This window comes from Xenopus tropicalis, chromosome 2 (assembly GCF_000004195.4).
Source record: "Xenopus tropicalis strain Nigerian chromosome 2, UCB_Xtro_10.0, whole genome shotgun sequence".
Classification (NCBI taxonomy): Eukaryota; Metazoa; Chordata; class Amphibia; order Anura; family Pipidae; genus Xenopus; species Xenopus tropicalis.
In genome coordinates, this window is record NC_030678.2 from 120363466 (window position 1) to 120380666 (window position 17201).

The 17201-nt window shown below is 36.1% G+C and overlaps 1 protein-coding gene across 4 annotated transcripts in view; it reads left to right on the forward strand.

The window, feature by feature from the left end:
- The window catches only part of nalcn (sodium leak channel, non selective), a 140515-nt gene extending 124074 nt beyond the window's left edge, over window positions 1-16441 (forward strand). For 3 of the 4 annotated variants that reach the window (XM_012957712.3, XM_012957710.3, XM_012957711.3), the window contains 13 exons: window positions 488-594; window positions 1462-1536; window positions 2311-2430; window positions 2824-2892; window positions 6190-6338; window positions 7631-7724; window positions 8904-9036; window positions 9407-9522; window positions 9723-9880; window positions 11547-11697; window positions 13533-13679; window positions 14606-14723; window positions 15784-15977. In XM_012957712.3, coding sequence (XP_012813166.1) covers window positions 488-594; window positions 1462-1536; window positions 2311-2430; window positions 2824-2892; window positions 6190-6338; window positions 7631-7724; window positions 8904-9036; window positions 9407-9522; window positions 9723-9880; window positions 11547-11697; window positions 13533-13679; window positions 14606-14723; window positions 15784-15977 — 1631 coding nt within the window. Of the gene's footprint in view, window positions 1-487; window positions 595-1461; window positions 1537-2310; window positions 2431-2823; window positions 2893-6189; window positions 6339-7630; window positions 7725-8903; window positions 9037-9406; window positions 9523-9722; window positions 9881-11546; window positions 11698-13532; window positions 13680-14605; window positions 14724-15783 lie in introns of all 4 variants that reach the window. The other variant, XM_002937079.5, reaches the window with a different exon arrangement.
- The last annotated feature ends 760 nt before the right edge of the window (window positions 16442-17201 follow it).

Consider the following 17201-nt stretch of genomic DNA (forward strand, 5'->3'; position numbering starts at 1 on the left):
AGAGCCACAAAACAACTGGTTACATGCACACACCAGCATAAATACCATATCATATACATACAGGAAGCTTCGTGTAAGCAGAAAAAGCAGAAAAGTGGCATGTTACCTATTTTTAGAACATCGGGAAGCTGTAATGATACAGTGAAGGGCTTAAAATCATGGCCGTGGGTTTGTGGTCACCATTTTCAACATTCATCTGTTCATTTTTCATATGGAAATATTGTCTCAATTCACTGCATATTCCTTATAATGTAATTATTTCCCTCTTCTGTGAATCATAAAGTATATCTAATAAAGATGTGTAATATGCTGTATTGTGTCTGTTCACATAAAGTCAAATAAGGGAAACACCATGAATATTGATTATATATCACCAGCAAGGATCTGTTTGTATGGGAAGAGTTCAATGAACTTGAGAGTGGGTGCAAAGCCAGACTCTGCCTTTGATGTTTAATTCAATTGGGTTCCTTTGCTTTATGACTTTTAGATAATGATGGTTTCAGAGCCCGCATGTATGACATAACGCAACACCCTTTTTTCAAGAGGACTATTGCTGTACTTGTTTTAGCACAGTCTGTGCTTCTGTCAGTAAAGGTAAGTTATATAAGAATATTTATTCTGTGTCTCTCTAGATAGCCTGTACATTCACTGTTAGCAAATGATTAAAAAAACAAATACATAAAATAAAGCTTGTAGTTGTTGTTGAAAACAATATATAATGTATGAAAATATAGAGACGCTGCATTTATTGATTTACATTAATTTGTATGATGTAATAATCATTTGTTGGCATGCACTATGCTATTTGTTAGGGTAACGAATAGTGATGAGTGAATCACCGAAAAATTTGCGAACCTTTGAAAAGATTAGCAAAATGGCAAAAAATTTGTGAAACAGTGAAAATGAATTTTTTTGAAGGGCGCGCCAATTTTTTTGCTGTGCATCATTTATTTTAAGCGTGCAACATATTTGCAATTTATCCATGGTGAATTTTTCCACCCATATTGTGGAAATATCCACTAATGGTACAACGCGGAAATTTGGTGATGAAATTGGTAAAAGATGTATAGGTATAATTGTCCATATACCTATTATGTAGGGTAGAAATCAAAGGGGTGGTCCAGCTGTAAGAAAGGGTTTTTAATAGAAGAGCAACAGGAATAATATTTATTTGTTTAGTCCATTCAGCTTGTTCAGTCCATTCAAGTGCAAGTTTACTGCCTTGTCGACCAAGAGCAATACTTTTACAAAGCAATACTTTTTTTTCACTTCTAGGTTCAGTCACCCCTTCCCATTTAAAAGCAGGAAAATGGTAGAAGGTGAATCATTCAAAACTAACAGGAAATCCCCCTTTCCTACTAATGCTGTATAATTCACAATGACCTTTGTTTCCTTAAAGTATCTTTTCTTGGACATAGATAAATATGTTTATCATAATTTAAAATTCATGGTCTATTTCAGTGGGATGTTGAAGACCCTGTGACGGTTCCACTGGCAACTATGTCTGTGGTTTTCACCTTCATCTTTGTACTTGAGGTAAAATATTTCAGGTTATCTTTAATATATATATAAATGATCTATATATGCTGAAAATCAATATAAATTCTGTGCTTCTCTGTGCCTAGCATACAGGAGACCATGTTTCCTGTTCCACAGGGCCAGATGATGAGCAGGTGGCATGGAATCAAATAAGACATAGTAACCGGTGATGGACAAATCTGTCCTGTTTCTGGAAAAAAATGTCGCTAATAGTAAGATAGTAACATAGTGAGGGCTCATTTATAAACACTGGCCAAATTAGCCCTGGGCAGTAACCAATGGCAACCAATTAAATTTTTGCTTTTGTAGCCAACTTGCGCTGGCTGGAGTAAATCAATCACTGATTGGTTGCTATGAGTTATTGTTCATGTGCAAATCTGGCCATAAATGTTTATAAATGAGCCCCCTTTAAGTTAGGTTGAAAAAATACACATGTCCATCAAGTTCAATCTTTTCTGCCTATATTAAACCTGCCTAACTTCTAACTGATCCAAACGAAGACAACAAATCTACTTTAACAATAAGCATAAATTCACTATGATCTTTCAGATAAAAGTGATAGATCTAATATGAGCTTTTTAATAGTAAGTCTGTTGCTTTTTTCAATACTGCTATAAAAGATGATTTTAATCTAAATAATTTAGAAAACAATGTTGTATAATGATATAATTATTTCTTCTTGGCATTTACACATCAAGCTTATCTTTTTGAAATGCATAAAATTAAATGGCAAAAGCATTTGTCAGCAGCATTCAATTAGTATTTTTGTAGGTAACCATGAAGATAACAGCTATGTCACCAGCTGGATTTTGGCAAAGTAGAAGAAATCGCTATGATCTCCTTGTCACATCTCTTGGTGTGATCTGGGTGATACTTCATTTTGCTTTACTGGTAAGCTATTTTTTATTTCTCTAACCAGTTTTCTTGTTTGCTTTGGAGAAATGTTAGGGTTATTGTGGTAACAGAGAGACAGGGTTCGGGATTTTTAAATGAGCGATAAGTAAACTTGAAAGAATACAGTCAAAGGTAGGTTTGCCACCTGTTCAGTTTTGACCCGGACAGCCCAATTTGGAAAACCGAGCAGGATTCTCGAAGATTGATGCGCCGATTGGCCAGTCGCAGAGTCATAGCCCTGCCCCCATGATGGAATATTTGGAGTATATTGTAAAGTGGCTTATTTTGCTTTGCAAAAGCAAAATAAGCACATTTATTTCTGAAATATCCATGTTTAAATAATGTTTTTAGGAACTGAATAAAATAAATAAAACATTTTTGTTCTTACAGAATGAATACACTTATATGATGGGTGCTTGTATTATCGTCTTTCGTTTTTTCTCTATCTGTGGCAAACATGTAAGTTAAACAAGTAATGTGTTATTGACCTTTTATTTGAAATCCATTATTTATAACGTTCATGTCTGGCTGCAGGGTATACTCACTTCAATTTAAATTCCCTTTAGTGTGTTAAAGTAACCTGCTCTGGGGTTTTATGGAGTCACCTAAACATTTACATATAGCAGACTGAAGTAACATTTAAAAATAATAAATCAAAATACCAGATGGATAGTATGAACCAAGTCAGCAGGGTCTCTACCAGTACTCTCATTTTTGTAGGTACAGGTATGAGATCCCTTATCCAGAAACCAAGCCCCAAATTATTGGAAGACATAAACAATTCTATTGGGGCTTAAGGTATGCTGCTCCAAATCAAGCAAAGATCCCTTATCTGGAAACCACCAATTTGTTGGTTAAATATCGCACCTACCTCAGCACAACTGATACAATATTTTGTCATCTACAATTCATGCTGGATATGCCTACAAAACATAACATTTTATGTCAGCATAATTGGCTGCCTTGACAACTATGACTAGGAAGAGTTGGGTTTTCTTTGCACAATCTTTCTCCAGGAAGTGCCTTCAGAAAGCAACAAACGAACTGTACGTCATATTTGTATGATTTGAAATCATTGTGCCAGTTAGTCTAGCCTGTTGTCGCTATTGTGCCAAGGAAATACTTAGGGGCACATTTACTAAGATACATTTTTTTTCTGGGCACAAAACACAATATGGTATAAATTCAGAGTAACCACAATAATTTCTAAAATGTCTTCAAAATGCTTTTATCGTTCGTACGAAAATATCGCAATAGTGTTCTAAAAGTCATGATATTTTCGTGCATTATGCCACGAGAACCTTTCAGGCTTTGATGCCTTCCATGTCTGGCTTTGGAAGCCTTCCATAGGACTCGATGGTACTCGACAGATCAAACCTGGCGAAAAGATAGTCCTGAGGAAAGTGTTACCAAAGCGTTAACGAATTCCGAAATGTTAGTATTCTGTGCGCAAATTTTTTGTGGAAATTTAAGGAAAACCACAAAAAACTCATGGACTTTTAACTAAAAAGTTAGAAAAAATATGACATTATCTCAAAATTGTTTCGTAAATGTGCCCCTAAGTAGTGGTACTGAGCACTCGTTCCAGTGCTCCTAAAACTGATGCAGAATTACACTCCAGTCTGCAAGGGGAATATTTCTGTGCAGAGCCCCCCCCCCCCCCCCCAAATTAACTTGGTTCTTTTAAAAGGAACCAAGTGAAATTCCCTAAATACCTTGCATATTTAACTTTTTAATGTTTTTTACTTCAAAGACCTCTTTTATCACTGTGTAACTATAATTCTTTCCAATACTTTCAGCAAATTCTTTTGAATAACCCTGCTACTGCAATTCTTTCCTCCAAATCCTGTTTCTCTTAAATATACATGCTGAGAGAAAAATAACTAGCCGCCATTTGCTTTTATCTCTAAATAGAGCATAAAATGGGTTTTTCATGGTCACTTCTCAGTGTCACCATGCCTTGTAAATTGTAGACATGGTTGATTTTTTTATTTTATTTGAGTGTTTTTTTTTTATTACTTAAAGAAACGTACTGCACTGGATTCCTTAATTAAAATTCTCCCTAGGGATCATGTTTAAAAACAAACATATCCACATATGCAGTATGCCTACTGTAGTCTTTTCCCGATGCATACTCTGCGTGTCTTCCTTTCCTTACTCTGACGCTCAAGAGCCCCTGAAGACTAAACAAAATGGAATTGTCCAATAATATAACTGTTGTTAGCCTGCATAGTCAGTCCAATAAGTTGATACTGGAGTAAACGTTAAAGTAAAGTTTATATTGACTACTTTTTAAGATAGAATGGAAAATAAGTGAAAGGTGATCTTATTGAATTATATGATGAATTTGCACACCATTTTCCTAAAATGTTCAAACCAATATTTTATTATTTTTAATTGTGTAGGTAAAGTCATATGTGGCGCATTGCATTCAAACAGCATCTATATTTGATTCCAATTTTATTAGCTACTTCTGGGAATGTTGCTATTAATGAAATGATCTGGCATGTATTCTTAGTTCAAATGTATTACAATGGAAGCCTAAAATAGAGGCACCCATTTTGAGCAATGACTTGAGTGAGTGGCCATCAGCACTAATTGGGTTTGACATGACCCCTGCAGCATGACACACTACTGAAACCTATAATGCTATCTAGAAGTGTGAAGTAATATACTGCACAGCTTGGGTTCCACTCCAACAAATTAGCTTTTAAGGGGAAAGAGGCAATTTTATCTCAAAAATGGGAAAACAAGTAACACACATTAAGTATTTACAAATGCTAAAAAAATTCCAACAAACTAAGAATTTGTCAAGCGTTAATAATATTTGTGAAAAAAGGCCTGCTGAGAAAAGAATGAGTTGTGGGTGAAGCCGGAGCTACTGACGTAGTTACAATTGGAAGCTTAAAAGAGAGATAAATATAGCAATTATGGCTGGAAAATAGGAAAATTTACTCATTATTCAATAAGTGGTTCACTGGTGAGCAATTTATATAACCTTGTTTAGAAAGAGGGTAGGGGGATGTTATTGCTGAAAGGTGAAGATTCGGATTTTATGACCGTGTTTGTGCAGTTTAATGATTCAGAAAAGTTTATTTTTCTAGAAAAAAAGCCAAAATTCTTCTTAAAGTGCCTATTAGCTGTTAGCAAATGTGCCCTTCAAAAGAGATGCACAAACACGTCAGCAAATGAAAGCAGTGAAAAGTAGTGTTATAAATAAAACAATAGTGTGTGATTGATATAGCAGTATAAGGGCTCCATTTAGTTTTAGCTTTGGCCATATGAAATTAAACTTTTCACCAATAACTACAGTAGTTTTCTTTAAAAACACACAGCACTGGTGCTGTTCAGCAAATCAAGTCACTGTGAGCAAGATGCATGGTTTCATTAGGAATTCAGAAATCTTTTTTAGTATATCAGCACATCAGGGTATTGATAAATTAGTCTTTTCAAATGAAGCTTCATGTAAATACTGAACTCGCCCTGTGCAGGAAGATGAAGGGAATGGAACTGGGAAACCTGTCTTCCCAGTACCCTCTGTCTAGTACAGTAATAATTCTGTTGAAGTAAATTATTATATCCCTATGATGGGAGTGGTGTAATTGCTGTAGTTGCTGTGGAAGACTGCAGATGGAAAGGTGCAAGTAACATAGAGTTCATGGTGAAGAAACCCCCTGCCTGAAAGAAATCCACCTTGAGAATCAATTGACTTCAAAGAAACTATATTAACCCACAATTGTTTGCCCTGTGTTTTAGGTCACACTGAAAATGTTATTATTGACTGTGGTAGTCAGCATGTACAAGAGCTTCTTCATAATAGTAGGAATGTTTCTGCTGCTTCTCTGCTATGCTTTTGCCGGTGTTGTTCTGTTTGGAACAGTGAAATATGGAGAAAACATAAACAGGTCAGTACACAAAAGATTTGCCTATTATATGACTTCACAAAAAGTGAACCAGTGATGAACACATCTGAAAAGTATTGTCTTTCATGCACTAAAATGATCACTTGCCACTTTGTCATGGCTACCGGGATGATTTGTTATGCATGCAACTTTTTTCTTACTCCATATACATTGAAGACAACGGGGCATTTTTTCTCTGTAAATTTCTTGTCACAGCGAATTTTCACCACAGTTTTATGAAAAAATTTGCTGATGGTGAAATGCAGAATTTTGCTGCAAATCCATGCCTGGCAATAATTTTGCTCAGCACTACTTACCATTGATGAATCTCTAAAACTGTATAAAAACATCATAATCAACAAGACACATTGTATCTCTGTATTTTTCTTTATAGTGGTTCAGTGCATTTAACTGTGCCGAAAAAAGGAGGCCACATTTCAGTGCAACAATCCATACAATCCAGCTGTACATCCATGCCTACAATACAAAATATAGAGTACAGCCTGTATTGTGACCTTTCAGTCTGTATTCTAATAGTTTGGGGTGTATTGAAGACACCACTGCAGCAATTTGTAGATTGTAAGCTCCTTTGGGCAGAGCATCTTTACCTCTTGTTTCAGTGCTTTAAAAATGTGTTATTGTTATTAGTATTATTACTGTTAATAATAATAACAATAATAATTGAGTGATGGGACCACAGTGCTAAGTCATCCTAAAATCCTCACTCATTTTTGGTTGTCTGTCCTTAGGGTCTGGAAGGGAAAATATAGACGAACTGTGGCAAAATGTTTGAGAAACAAATAGCACAACTTCAAATACAGTTTAAATAGCAAATGTTGTGCCACCACAGGAACAATGTAGTACTCCAACCCTATCATCATAGATGCACAGTATTAATTTGCATGTACCGGTGTCACACAGACCTGCATGGGTTGATTAAATTACCACTGTTGTATTATATGGCCTTGATACTTTCTTTATCTGTTATTTTGTATCCTCCTTCCATCTCTCTTCACGGTTTATATACTTCCTTATTATGGTGAGCACTCTAGTGAAGTGTTCCTGTTACATCACTCATTAGGCAAAATATTATAACCACATTAGCATTATAATAATTTTATCTCTGATTGTTTTCTTAACTATACCTTCTATATTAGGGAGGCAATTAAAATTATCTATGATTATTTGTCCTTTAGTTATTCATAAGGGAGGTACTTGTCCAAATATGGATGCCATGGTTACTGATTTATAACCAATGGCTTTGTTCTTTAATGAATCAATTTCTCTCTGTCTAGGCATGCTAACTTTTCCACAGCAGGGAAAGCTATAACTGTGCTATTCAGAATAGTAACTGGAGAAGACTGGAACAAAATAATGCATGACTGCATGGTAAGTACTAATACAAACTCGCTATAAAGCAATGAAGAGAAAGATTAACATATATTAAACGCCAGGGTTATTATAAGTTTACCTACCTTTTATTAACAAAGAAAGATAACTTAAGCTGCACTAAATAACCTATTACGTTAACTCAGTATGTAGTAAAGTGAGTCTATGATGTAGCTCATTAATTTGTGATTGAAATAGGAAATCGGATACACAGTATTTAATTATGGAGGCTAACACTGCAGATGCAAGCACTTTTTAATGGGCTGTGAAACTTGATTCGCTCTGAGTTTAAGCAAAAGGCATCTAGCAGCATGCCACAGAGGAACCAGATCTCACTTTAATTTAAACAAGATCCAGAGTTCAATTTTTCTATATAATGTAGTCAAGCCCTACCATAATCATTGCCTTTGATTAAAAATGAAGATGCAAGGGAAAAATAACCCTCTCCCAACTTCACAGCACTGTTTTCAGGCAATAAAGGGTGGTGTAATAGACCAACACTCAAAACCTTCCAGAACTGGGCAGTGCATTCTGCCTTATCAGCATACTCTATCTCTTTGCATGATCCATACCTCCTTACTCTCATTTCTGCTCTCCCAAGGAGACAAGAAGTCTCACAACATTTCTCAGACATTAAAAAGTCTTATATACAGGAAGCTGTAGAAATTGAGGCAGAGCTGAGAACAGAATTTTCATGCTAAAATAAGCACAAAAAGGGCTCACCTGCCCTGCTGATGTTATTTAAGCTAAATTTATGCAACAGAGCAGACAGATCTACACCCTCAAAAGGCTTCTGGGAAAATGTTATGAATGTCATGGACTCTATATATAAGCATATTCTTATGGAGCTTTTTGACAAATAGAGCAGCTGTGATATTCAACAGCTACTCTACTAAAGAGCATATTGTCAAAAGTAAGGATGATTTATCAAAATGCACTAAATTCTGGCCCAACTAAGCCAGACATTTACAGTTAACTAATATATGAAATTATGAAGCCAGATCAAGATGCTAAATCACCATTCATGCATTATCTACATTTCTACTTTTTTAAAAGTAGCAGGTGTGGCCTAATAAGAATGTACATACAGGGCTATGCCTTGGCCTGTAAATATATCTTGTATGTGGGGCTATTGTTTGTAAAGGTGCGAGAATATGTATTCTTTATTACTCATTTCAGGTACAGCCTCCTTTTTGCACTCCAGATAACAGCAAATATTGGGAAACAGATTGTGGAAATTATGCAGGGGCACTTATGTACTTCTGTTCATTTTATGTCATCATTGCTTACATCATGTTAAATCTACTGGTTGGTAAGTAGGGTTGAAAATGTAAGTCAAAAACACGGGCATTTGTTTGTTATGTGAAAAAAATTGATGATAGCTAAATGCTTCACTTAATCAGGAAGGGGTCATTTAAAATGTTTCAAACAGTTCTACAAGTGACACAACTATAGCTTTTACACCCAGTCTGCAGTTATCCATCTACTATATGGATAAATATGGCAGTTTGTAGTTGTAGGAAGTTGTAGGCAATATCTTCACCGATTTAAAGCAGAGCACTATGAATGATAGTCATACAGCCAGTGCTCTTAGAGTGTTGGCACCCAGTCCTTATTTAGACTCAAAATAGCATAGTAGGTTGTGAGATCTTCTGTCTAATACACGTTTGCTTTGATTTCAGCCATAATTGTGGAAAACTTTTCCCTCTTCTACTCTACTGAAGAAGACCAGCTCCTAAGCCCTAATGATCTGCGCCATTACCAAATAATATGGAATATGGTTGATGATAAAAGAGAGGTAACATATTTTATTCTGAGCATCAGGCAAAATATATTTAAGTGCATTCAGAGAAAACAATCCTGGGTCAAACCATTGTCATCCATGTACTGTTAAAGATTAATTTAAGCCATATTGTGAATGATATAAATCTGTATTGCATTAGGTAAACTGTATTGTACTGTGGCTTTGAATGATTTGTGACTATAAATATCGTATAGGGGGTTATTCCAGCTTTTCGTGTGAAGTTCCTTCTGAGACTGCTACGCGGGAGGCTGGAGGTTGACTTAGATAAGGACAAGCTTTTGTTCAAACACATGTGCTATGAAATGGAGAGACTGCACAGCGGGGGAGATGTCACTTTCCATGATGTACTTAGGTGAGACAATATATACAATTTGTACACTCATCTCTGAAAGCTACATGGGGAGCTAGACTTGGACAAGGACAAGCAGTATATAAACATATGTGCTATGAAATGGAAACCGTTCACAGTAGGGGAGATGTTGCTTTTCGTGATGTTATATATTTCTATATATTGCGCACAATTTATATAGTCTTATATTCTTATTTTATGTGACCGTTAAGATACCTCTGTGTAAATTGCCCCTTGAGGTACCTTCATACAAGCACAACGGTTTAACCCGTTCACTGACATGTAGAACCGACGTTGCTGGCAAAAAAGTTATGGCAGAGTGGCAGCAGTGCGGAGTCTATGTTCCCACATTTCATTCAAATGAAATGAAAAAATGAATTGGAAATAAGATGTTAAAAAGACAAACTGCAATAGAGGTGTATTCTGGCAGGTAAAGGCTTAAAGGCAAAGAAAAGGCATAATAACTTGGGGTTATAATATCTAACTTGGGCAGGCACACATGCACATTATAGCAAAACTTCTGCTTTCCAAAGCTAAATTCAGATTCTATTCCATTTGGCCTGGGGTCTGAGGATAGTAATAATAATTATGCTTAAGAAATTGAAACCGCCACAGTGATTTTGAATTTACTTCCCCTTTAATTGTTCACCAGTATGAAAATGTAAAAGTACATTAAACTGTTCTAATAAGAATTTCTTACAGCCGACTGGATGTTTAAACACATTATATATCTTTAAGACATAAATGTAAACTTCTCTGGTTTAAAAAGAAGTTTCGAAAGGTTAGACATCAAGGCACTTCCTATTCATCTGACAACATTTCAGGCTGTCTTTGCAATTCTGTATCCACTGTTATATTATAGATACTAATGATTCTAATGTTATTATTGTAATGTTACTATTTGCTTGTTGTTATTTTCCTTATCATGAATATTAGGGTTTTTTTGTAGAATGGAAATGAGCAGATTTCCTTTAATTAAAAACACATTTTGACATTTTCTTCACTAATGAAAATGCCTATCTTCAGGGTCGGACTGGGCCGCCGGGACACCGGGAAAAATCCCGGTGGGCCCCGGCGGCTCAGTCCGACCTTTGCCGGTGCTCCCCCTACTGACTATTCCTTCCCTGACATGTTCAATTTATACGCGCTCAGGGAGGATGTCGGGTGGGGGGCCCCTGGGGGGGGGTAGGGGACACGGCTGGCCGGGGCACCTGCAGGGCCCCTGGGGTGGGAGCCCTGGTGGGCCCTGCACCCCTCAGTCTGACCATGTCTATCTTTCATTGTCAATGTCACTTATAGATCTAATTTTTAACATAACCAGCTTAGAATGTAGGGGTTACACTCCTCTCCTTATAGCAGCACTGATACTGAAAAGTAAACAGGTAAATTACCATACCTTAAATAGTTAACCCATAGGACAAGGATAGTAAAATGAATTACCAATTTGTTGACACCCCCTAATAACCATTGCTGCAAATTGTTTGCCCCAGGCCAGTTTACCCCTTATGTAATATACAAACCAGGGCACATAGGAAAGATGATGCCACTGGGCTCAGTGAATTGAGTTTTTCATTTTCATTTGTTTTTTTTACCTACTAAACTTACTAAATATACCATGTAATGCTTTGTTGCATGATGCCTCACTGCATATCACGTTTGTTTCCTGCAGCATGCTTTCCTACAGATCAGTGGATATCAGAAAGAGCCTTCAGCTGGAGGAGTTGCTAGCCAGAGAACAGCTAGAATACACAATAGAAGAAGAAGTAGCTAAACAAACAATACGAATGTGGTTGAAAAAGTGTTTGAAACGCATTCGAGCAGTAAGTTAAATGTTGTTATAAATAAGCATGTGATTTGAGTATCTCTGGAGCAGCAGTGGCCAACACTGACCTTGCTGCCTTAAAGGAAAACTATAGCCCCAAACAATGTAGGTCTCTATAAAAATATGTTGCATAAACATACCCGTATGTAAAATCCTGCTTCATCTAAATAAACCATGTTCATAAAAAATATACTTTTTTAGTACGTAGTATGTGCTATTGGGTAATCCTAAATAGAAAATTGCCATTTTAAAAATTAAGGGCCGCCTCCTGGGATCATAGGATTCACAGTGCACACAAACAAGCCAAGGCACACATACGTGCTAGGCCCCATCAGCCAATTAATGGACAGAGTCTTGCCTTTTGCTTCCCCACTTTTTCCTGTTACAGTTAGAGCAGCATTATTTCTGGCCATGTGATCTCTGGGGGAGCACACAGTCCATCACTAAATGGTGGATCAAGGAAAAAAAGTAAAAAGGCAATATTTACTGATATATATTCCTGTTTGGCAAGATTATTTAATAGGCCACTTAACATAATATAAACTATCTGTTGGTTAATTCATTCATTCCTTTAACTATGGCATTATCTCTATGGAATTTTGTTGTAATTTTTTAATTTTTGTGTGGACTTCCTTTTGCTACAGCTAACAGCTTTTAGAGAGTTATGGTAGTTGTAGTATAAGAACAGCTGAAGGTTATACACTCCTACTAGCAATAAATCTGTCCCATTTTGCCGGAAAATTTGCGAAATGCATTGTCAGTGGGAGAGAATTTTTTCTTACGTACAACAATTTTTTCTTATGCACGTGCATTTCTCATGTGCATTAATGTCAGTGGGCATTTTTTCTCACTCCCACAGTGTGATAGGCATCGCATTTTTTTACGAGAAAATTTTGAAAAATGTATTGAAGTCAATGGGCAACAAATTTTTCTTACATGTGACAATTTTTTCTTACACATGCAATTTTTACTTCTCACTGCAAATACATTAAAGTCAATGGGTGTTTTATTTCATTGCTGCAAATCTATGCCTGATGGAAAAAAGTAATGGCAATGCCTTGCAACCTTCCCTTAGTATAGACTAATGCTGCTCTGTCTTTAGATCCCCTTTTATGAAACAGTGTAATATTCATTCCAAACTAATATTGAAATCCTGCATATGTTTTTCAAATGAATAATGTATTTTTTTTATTGTATGAATGGGCCACCCACATTGGTATCTTGGGTTCATGTCCTCAATCTCAGCCTCACTGTTTTCAGATTTAACAGATCATTATTATCGTTCATTTATATAACTCCCAACACATTTACACTTTACAGAGATTATTGTTCACATCAGTCCCTATTGCAGTGGATCTTACAATCTAAGCACCTATTGCATTCAAACACAGTTTTATGATGAACCAAATAACCTGCCTGTATGTTTTTGGGGTGTGAGAGGAAATGGGAGTACTCAGGGGAAACTCACAGAGAGAACATGCAATCTCTTTGCAGACAGTGCCCAGGCTGAAACTCAGTTCAGGCTTACAGGGATGCTAGACAGAAGTGCTACCCACAGAGAAACCATAATACAATTAAGCATTCAAAGATTGGCCTGTGTTAGGAAAAAAGAGGTTTTACCAATTCTGACATGTAATGTTAAATATTTGTCTAGATAGCTTACACATAAATACTATTTCCTCAGTCACTAATGAATGAGAATATTGTAAATGGCACCTAAATTTGAATTGTATTCTGTCTATGGGTCCATTATTCACAGATGTGTTGTGATGTGTTGTTTTCTTCTATAAATGAACTGAAAAAAAGGTTGTTTCAACTATATTTATTTCATAGAAACAACAGCAATCATGCAGTATTATACACAGTTTGAGAGAGAGCCAACAGCAGGAACTGAGCAGGTTTCTGAACCCTCCTAGCATTGAGACCACACAGCCAAGTGAAGATATGAACCTAAGCAACCAAGACAATGCACAGCCAGAGGTATGTGGCATAAGAAACAACTTCCATATACACTTTGGGGAAACAATTCAGCATTAGCATTGGCAATAACTTGAAACTGATCATCTGGCATCTGATACTGTAAAGAATAGAAATATTACTCCAAAAGGAATAATGAAACATTGGAATAAAGGCCATTGGTACATGTGGTATTTTACCTGCCATATGATTCAAGGCGGCATAACTGTGTTGGTCAAAATGCCTTTAATAGCCTATCAGTTCCTCCCCAACTGAAAAGTATGGGAAGAATGGAAAATGATCTGCCTATGGTAGGCGCTAGTGGTAACATGGAGGCAATACATCCCTTTTCTTCAAATCAGCTATAAATCTTGCAAGACAACAAAAAAGACAACAGAAATATAAGAACAATCAATACACTGTATTAGTAAGTAACTATTGCCAATTATCAGTTTATTAGCGCATTTCCATATGGCCAATTAAGGTTATAAATTATTTTCAGTTTATTTTTAAGTTGACATAACATAGTTATCACCCTATGGTGGCGAAAGAAATTGGCATGGCTAGATTTACTAGGCTTTAGTAAACCTTGAGAAACATCTTACATAGCGTGGATTCAATAACACATATATGCCAAGAAATCTGCAATTACTAAACCATTTTTATGGATTTAATTCTGACTCAAACCATTGTTAGCCTCTATGAAACATTAGAAAGCAAATGCCATTATATGTGGATTGCATAAGTAAGCATTTAAGCAGTCAAATGGGGTAATGTAATAAAAAGAGCAAAGTATGCTGCTGTTCTACTAACCCACAGCAACCAATCAGCAGGTGGCATTAACAGGTCATGGGTTTGTGAAAACAATCATCTGAGAACTTAAGAAAGAAGGAAGCAGAAGTAATCAGCTTTGGCAATATAAACTATGTGTGTCTGCTTTTGTCTCGCAGACAAGTAGCCAACAACAGCTTCTTAGCCCAACGCTTTCTGACAGAGGAGGTTATCGTCAGGATTCAATTGAAGCTGGTAAACCTCAGAGAAAGTTTGGGCAGTGGCGATTACCAGCAGGTAAGTGTGCAGGTAGTGCTGCTTTTATTGTACTACTATCCATCCTGGTAGATTTTATGAAGCTAAAGTTAGCAAAAAAAATGCATGAGTAAAACTACAGCTTTATTGGATCTCTGGGTTAGGCCCTAATATGGATCTAAGCAGAAGAATATAGTCAGCGCAAGGCTCTTCCAATGAAGGCAGCTGTCCTTAACTCAGCTTCTTCAAAGAAGGGCACTACTGTGCAATAAATCTTATATGGACTATAGGGACAGAAATAAATCAAATAAGGCTAGATGCCAACAAATACTGCATGTGACTAGCTCTGTATGGTTATAATTTGGAAGAGCAGCCTTGATACCCAGATATGTGTGCTTTAATTCCTGGGGTACACATATATATATGCATAACATATATATGGCATGTCTTTTTACAAGGAACCTTTATCCAGAGGTCTCTCTTTAAATACTTATTCTACTTTATTTGGGCAGTTGATTGTAATATATGTTTTATTAGTTGTTTTATGTATACTTATTTCTGTCAGTATAAAGTTCCTATAGTCCATGTTGCTTGCCCTGAAAAAACAATGAAGTATATTTCCAGAGATACAAGTACTATATCACGTTTAGAAACTACCTGGTAGCGACTATTCACAGTTAGAATTGACCAAATAGAAAAACATATTGGCTTAAAACATTTAAATTCTTCAGCAAAACTTTTGTGCCAAGGGACAATACAGTTAGGGGGGGTTGCAAGTCACAGTGTCACACCACAGGAATTGCAAATCTAATGGATGATTTACTGGGGCCTTCAGGTGACATTCGGCTCTACACCCATTTATTTCAGACCATGTTGGTTTATGATTTATATAAAAGGGTTGTAAGGTGAAAAATTAAAAGGTTCTCCATTATAAAATAAAGCTGTTCTCAATATACATTCATTACAAACTCTCTACCATTTTTACAAAGAGAACCTGCAAACAGACTTTTAATTTTCGCCTTTACTCCTTTAAGCCTATATTTTCCATTGTAAAGATGCTCTGTGTACATACTAATACAACCCTATATTTTCTGCAATTCAGCACCAAAACCAATAAGCCATTCTGTGTCCTCTGTGAACCTACGATTTGGAGGACGGTCAACAATGAAGTCTGTAGTGTGCAAGATGAACGCCATGTCTGATGCTGCCTCCTGTGGTTCTGAAGTCAAGAAATGGTGGACAAGACAACTGACAGTAGAAAGTGATGAGAGTGGTGATGACCTTCTTGATATGTGAGGCTATTACTAAGCCTAATTCAGACAAAAGTAGTGGATGATTGCAGAGCGCTTTTCATGTTGGTATTATTTTCTATTATTTACATTTCAACTTACACACAACCAACTTTTGTATTTTTCGTATTAAATTGTTGATGTATCTAAAAAATATGAAATATTGCAAAAGCCAAATATTTTTAAAAAAATGTGTTGCAGTGTGATATCATAGAGTTATGCAGCATTATAAAAGATCTGCAACTTACACAGGGAGAATTGTAAATGTGTTTATAAATGAATGGTTTATATGCAGGAATGTCTCTCTTGGGAATACTGTGAGATAAAACATTAGGAATATAAATACCTTCTGTATTCAGCTAATATATAAATCACTGGGTAATACAATATTTCAGCCAAAACGGATTTCAGTATTGTAATCTATGTAAAATTGTATTCATATTAAAGTTATTATGCTTTTAATGACTTAAACAGAGGAGTGACCATCGTCAAAATGTATTAAAAAGTAATGTTTCTATTATGTGTTTGGGGTTATAGCCTGCTGCTGGTTCAGAGGCATCCTTACAAAGCCCCCCAAATAATGTTTGCCATTAGTTGGAATGCATTTGTATCAAAAGTATTTGGAACTACATTACTGCATTACTACACCTAAGGATGGGCATGGAGCCCTCATAATTCTATGGCAAAGACTGGTGCTATATATATATACACATATTATATATATATATATATATATATATATAACAGAGAAATAGATGCCGCACTCACAGGTCTTAGTGTAAAATAAAGGGTATTTATTGTGTCAGACTAACGTTTCGGTTGTGTCCACAGCCTTTCTCAAAGTCTTCTCACTTCTCACTTTGAGAAAGCCTGTGGACACAGCTGAAACGTTAGTCTGACACAATAAATACCCTTTATTTTTCACTAAGACCTGTGAGTGCGGCATCTATTTCTCTGTTATTCTATACAATTTTGTATACTGCACCCAGGCATCTGTGACCCTATACAAACGTGAGTGCCTGCTTCCCTCTTTTTTGATATATATATATATATATATATATATATTGCAACTGGCAATTCCAGTCACTGCAGTGAGTTCCTGTCCTAAATCAAGGGTTGTGTGTATCTTTATAAAATATATATGTAATACACATATACGCACAGCCCTTGATTTAGGACAGGAACTCACTGCAGTGACTGGACTTGCCATTTTACAATGGTATGGGTAATT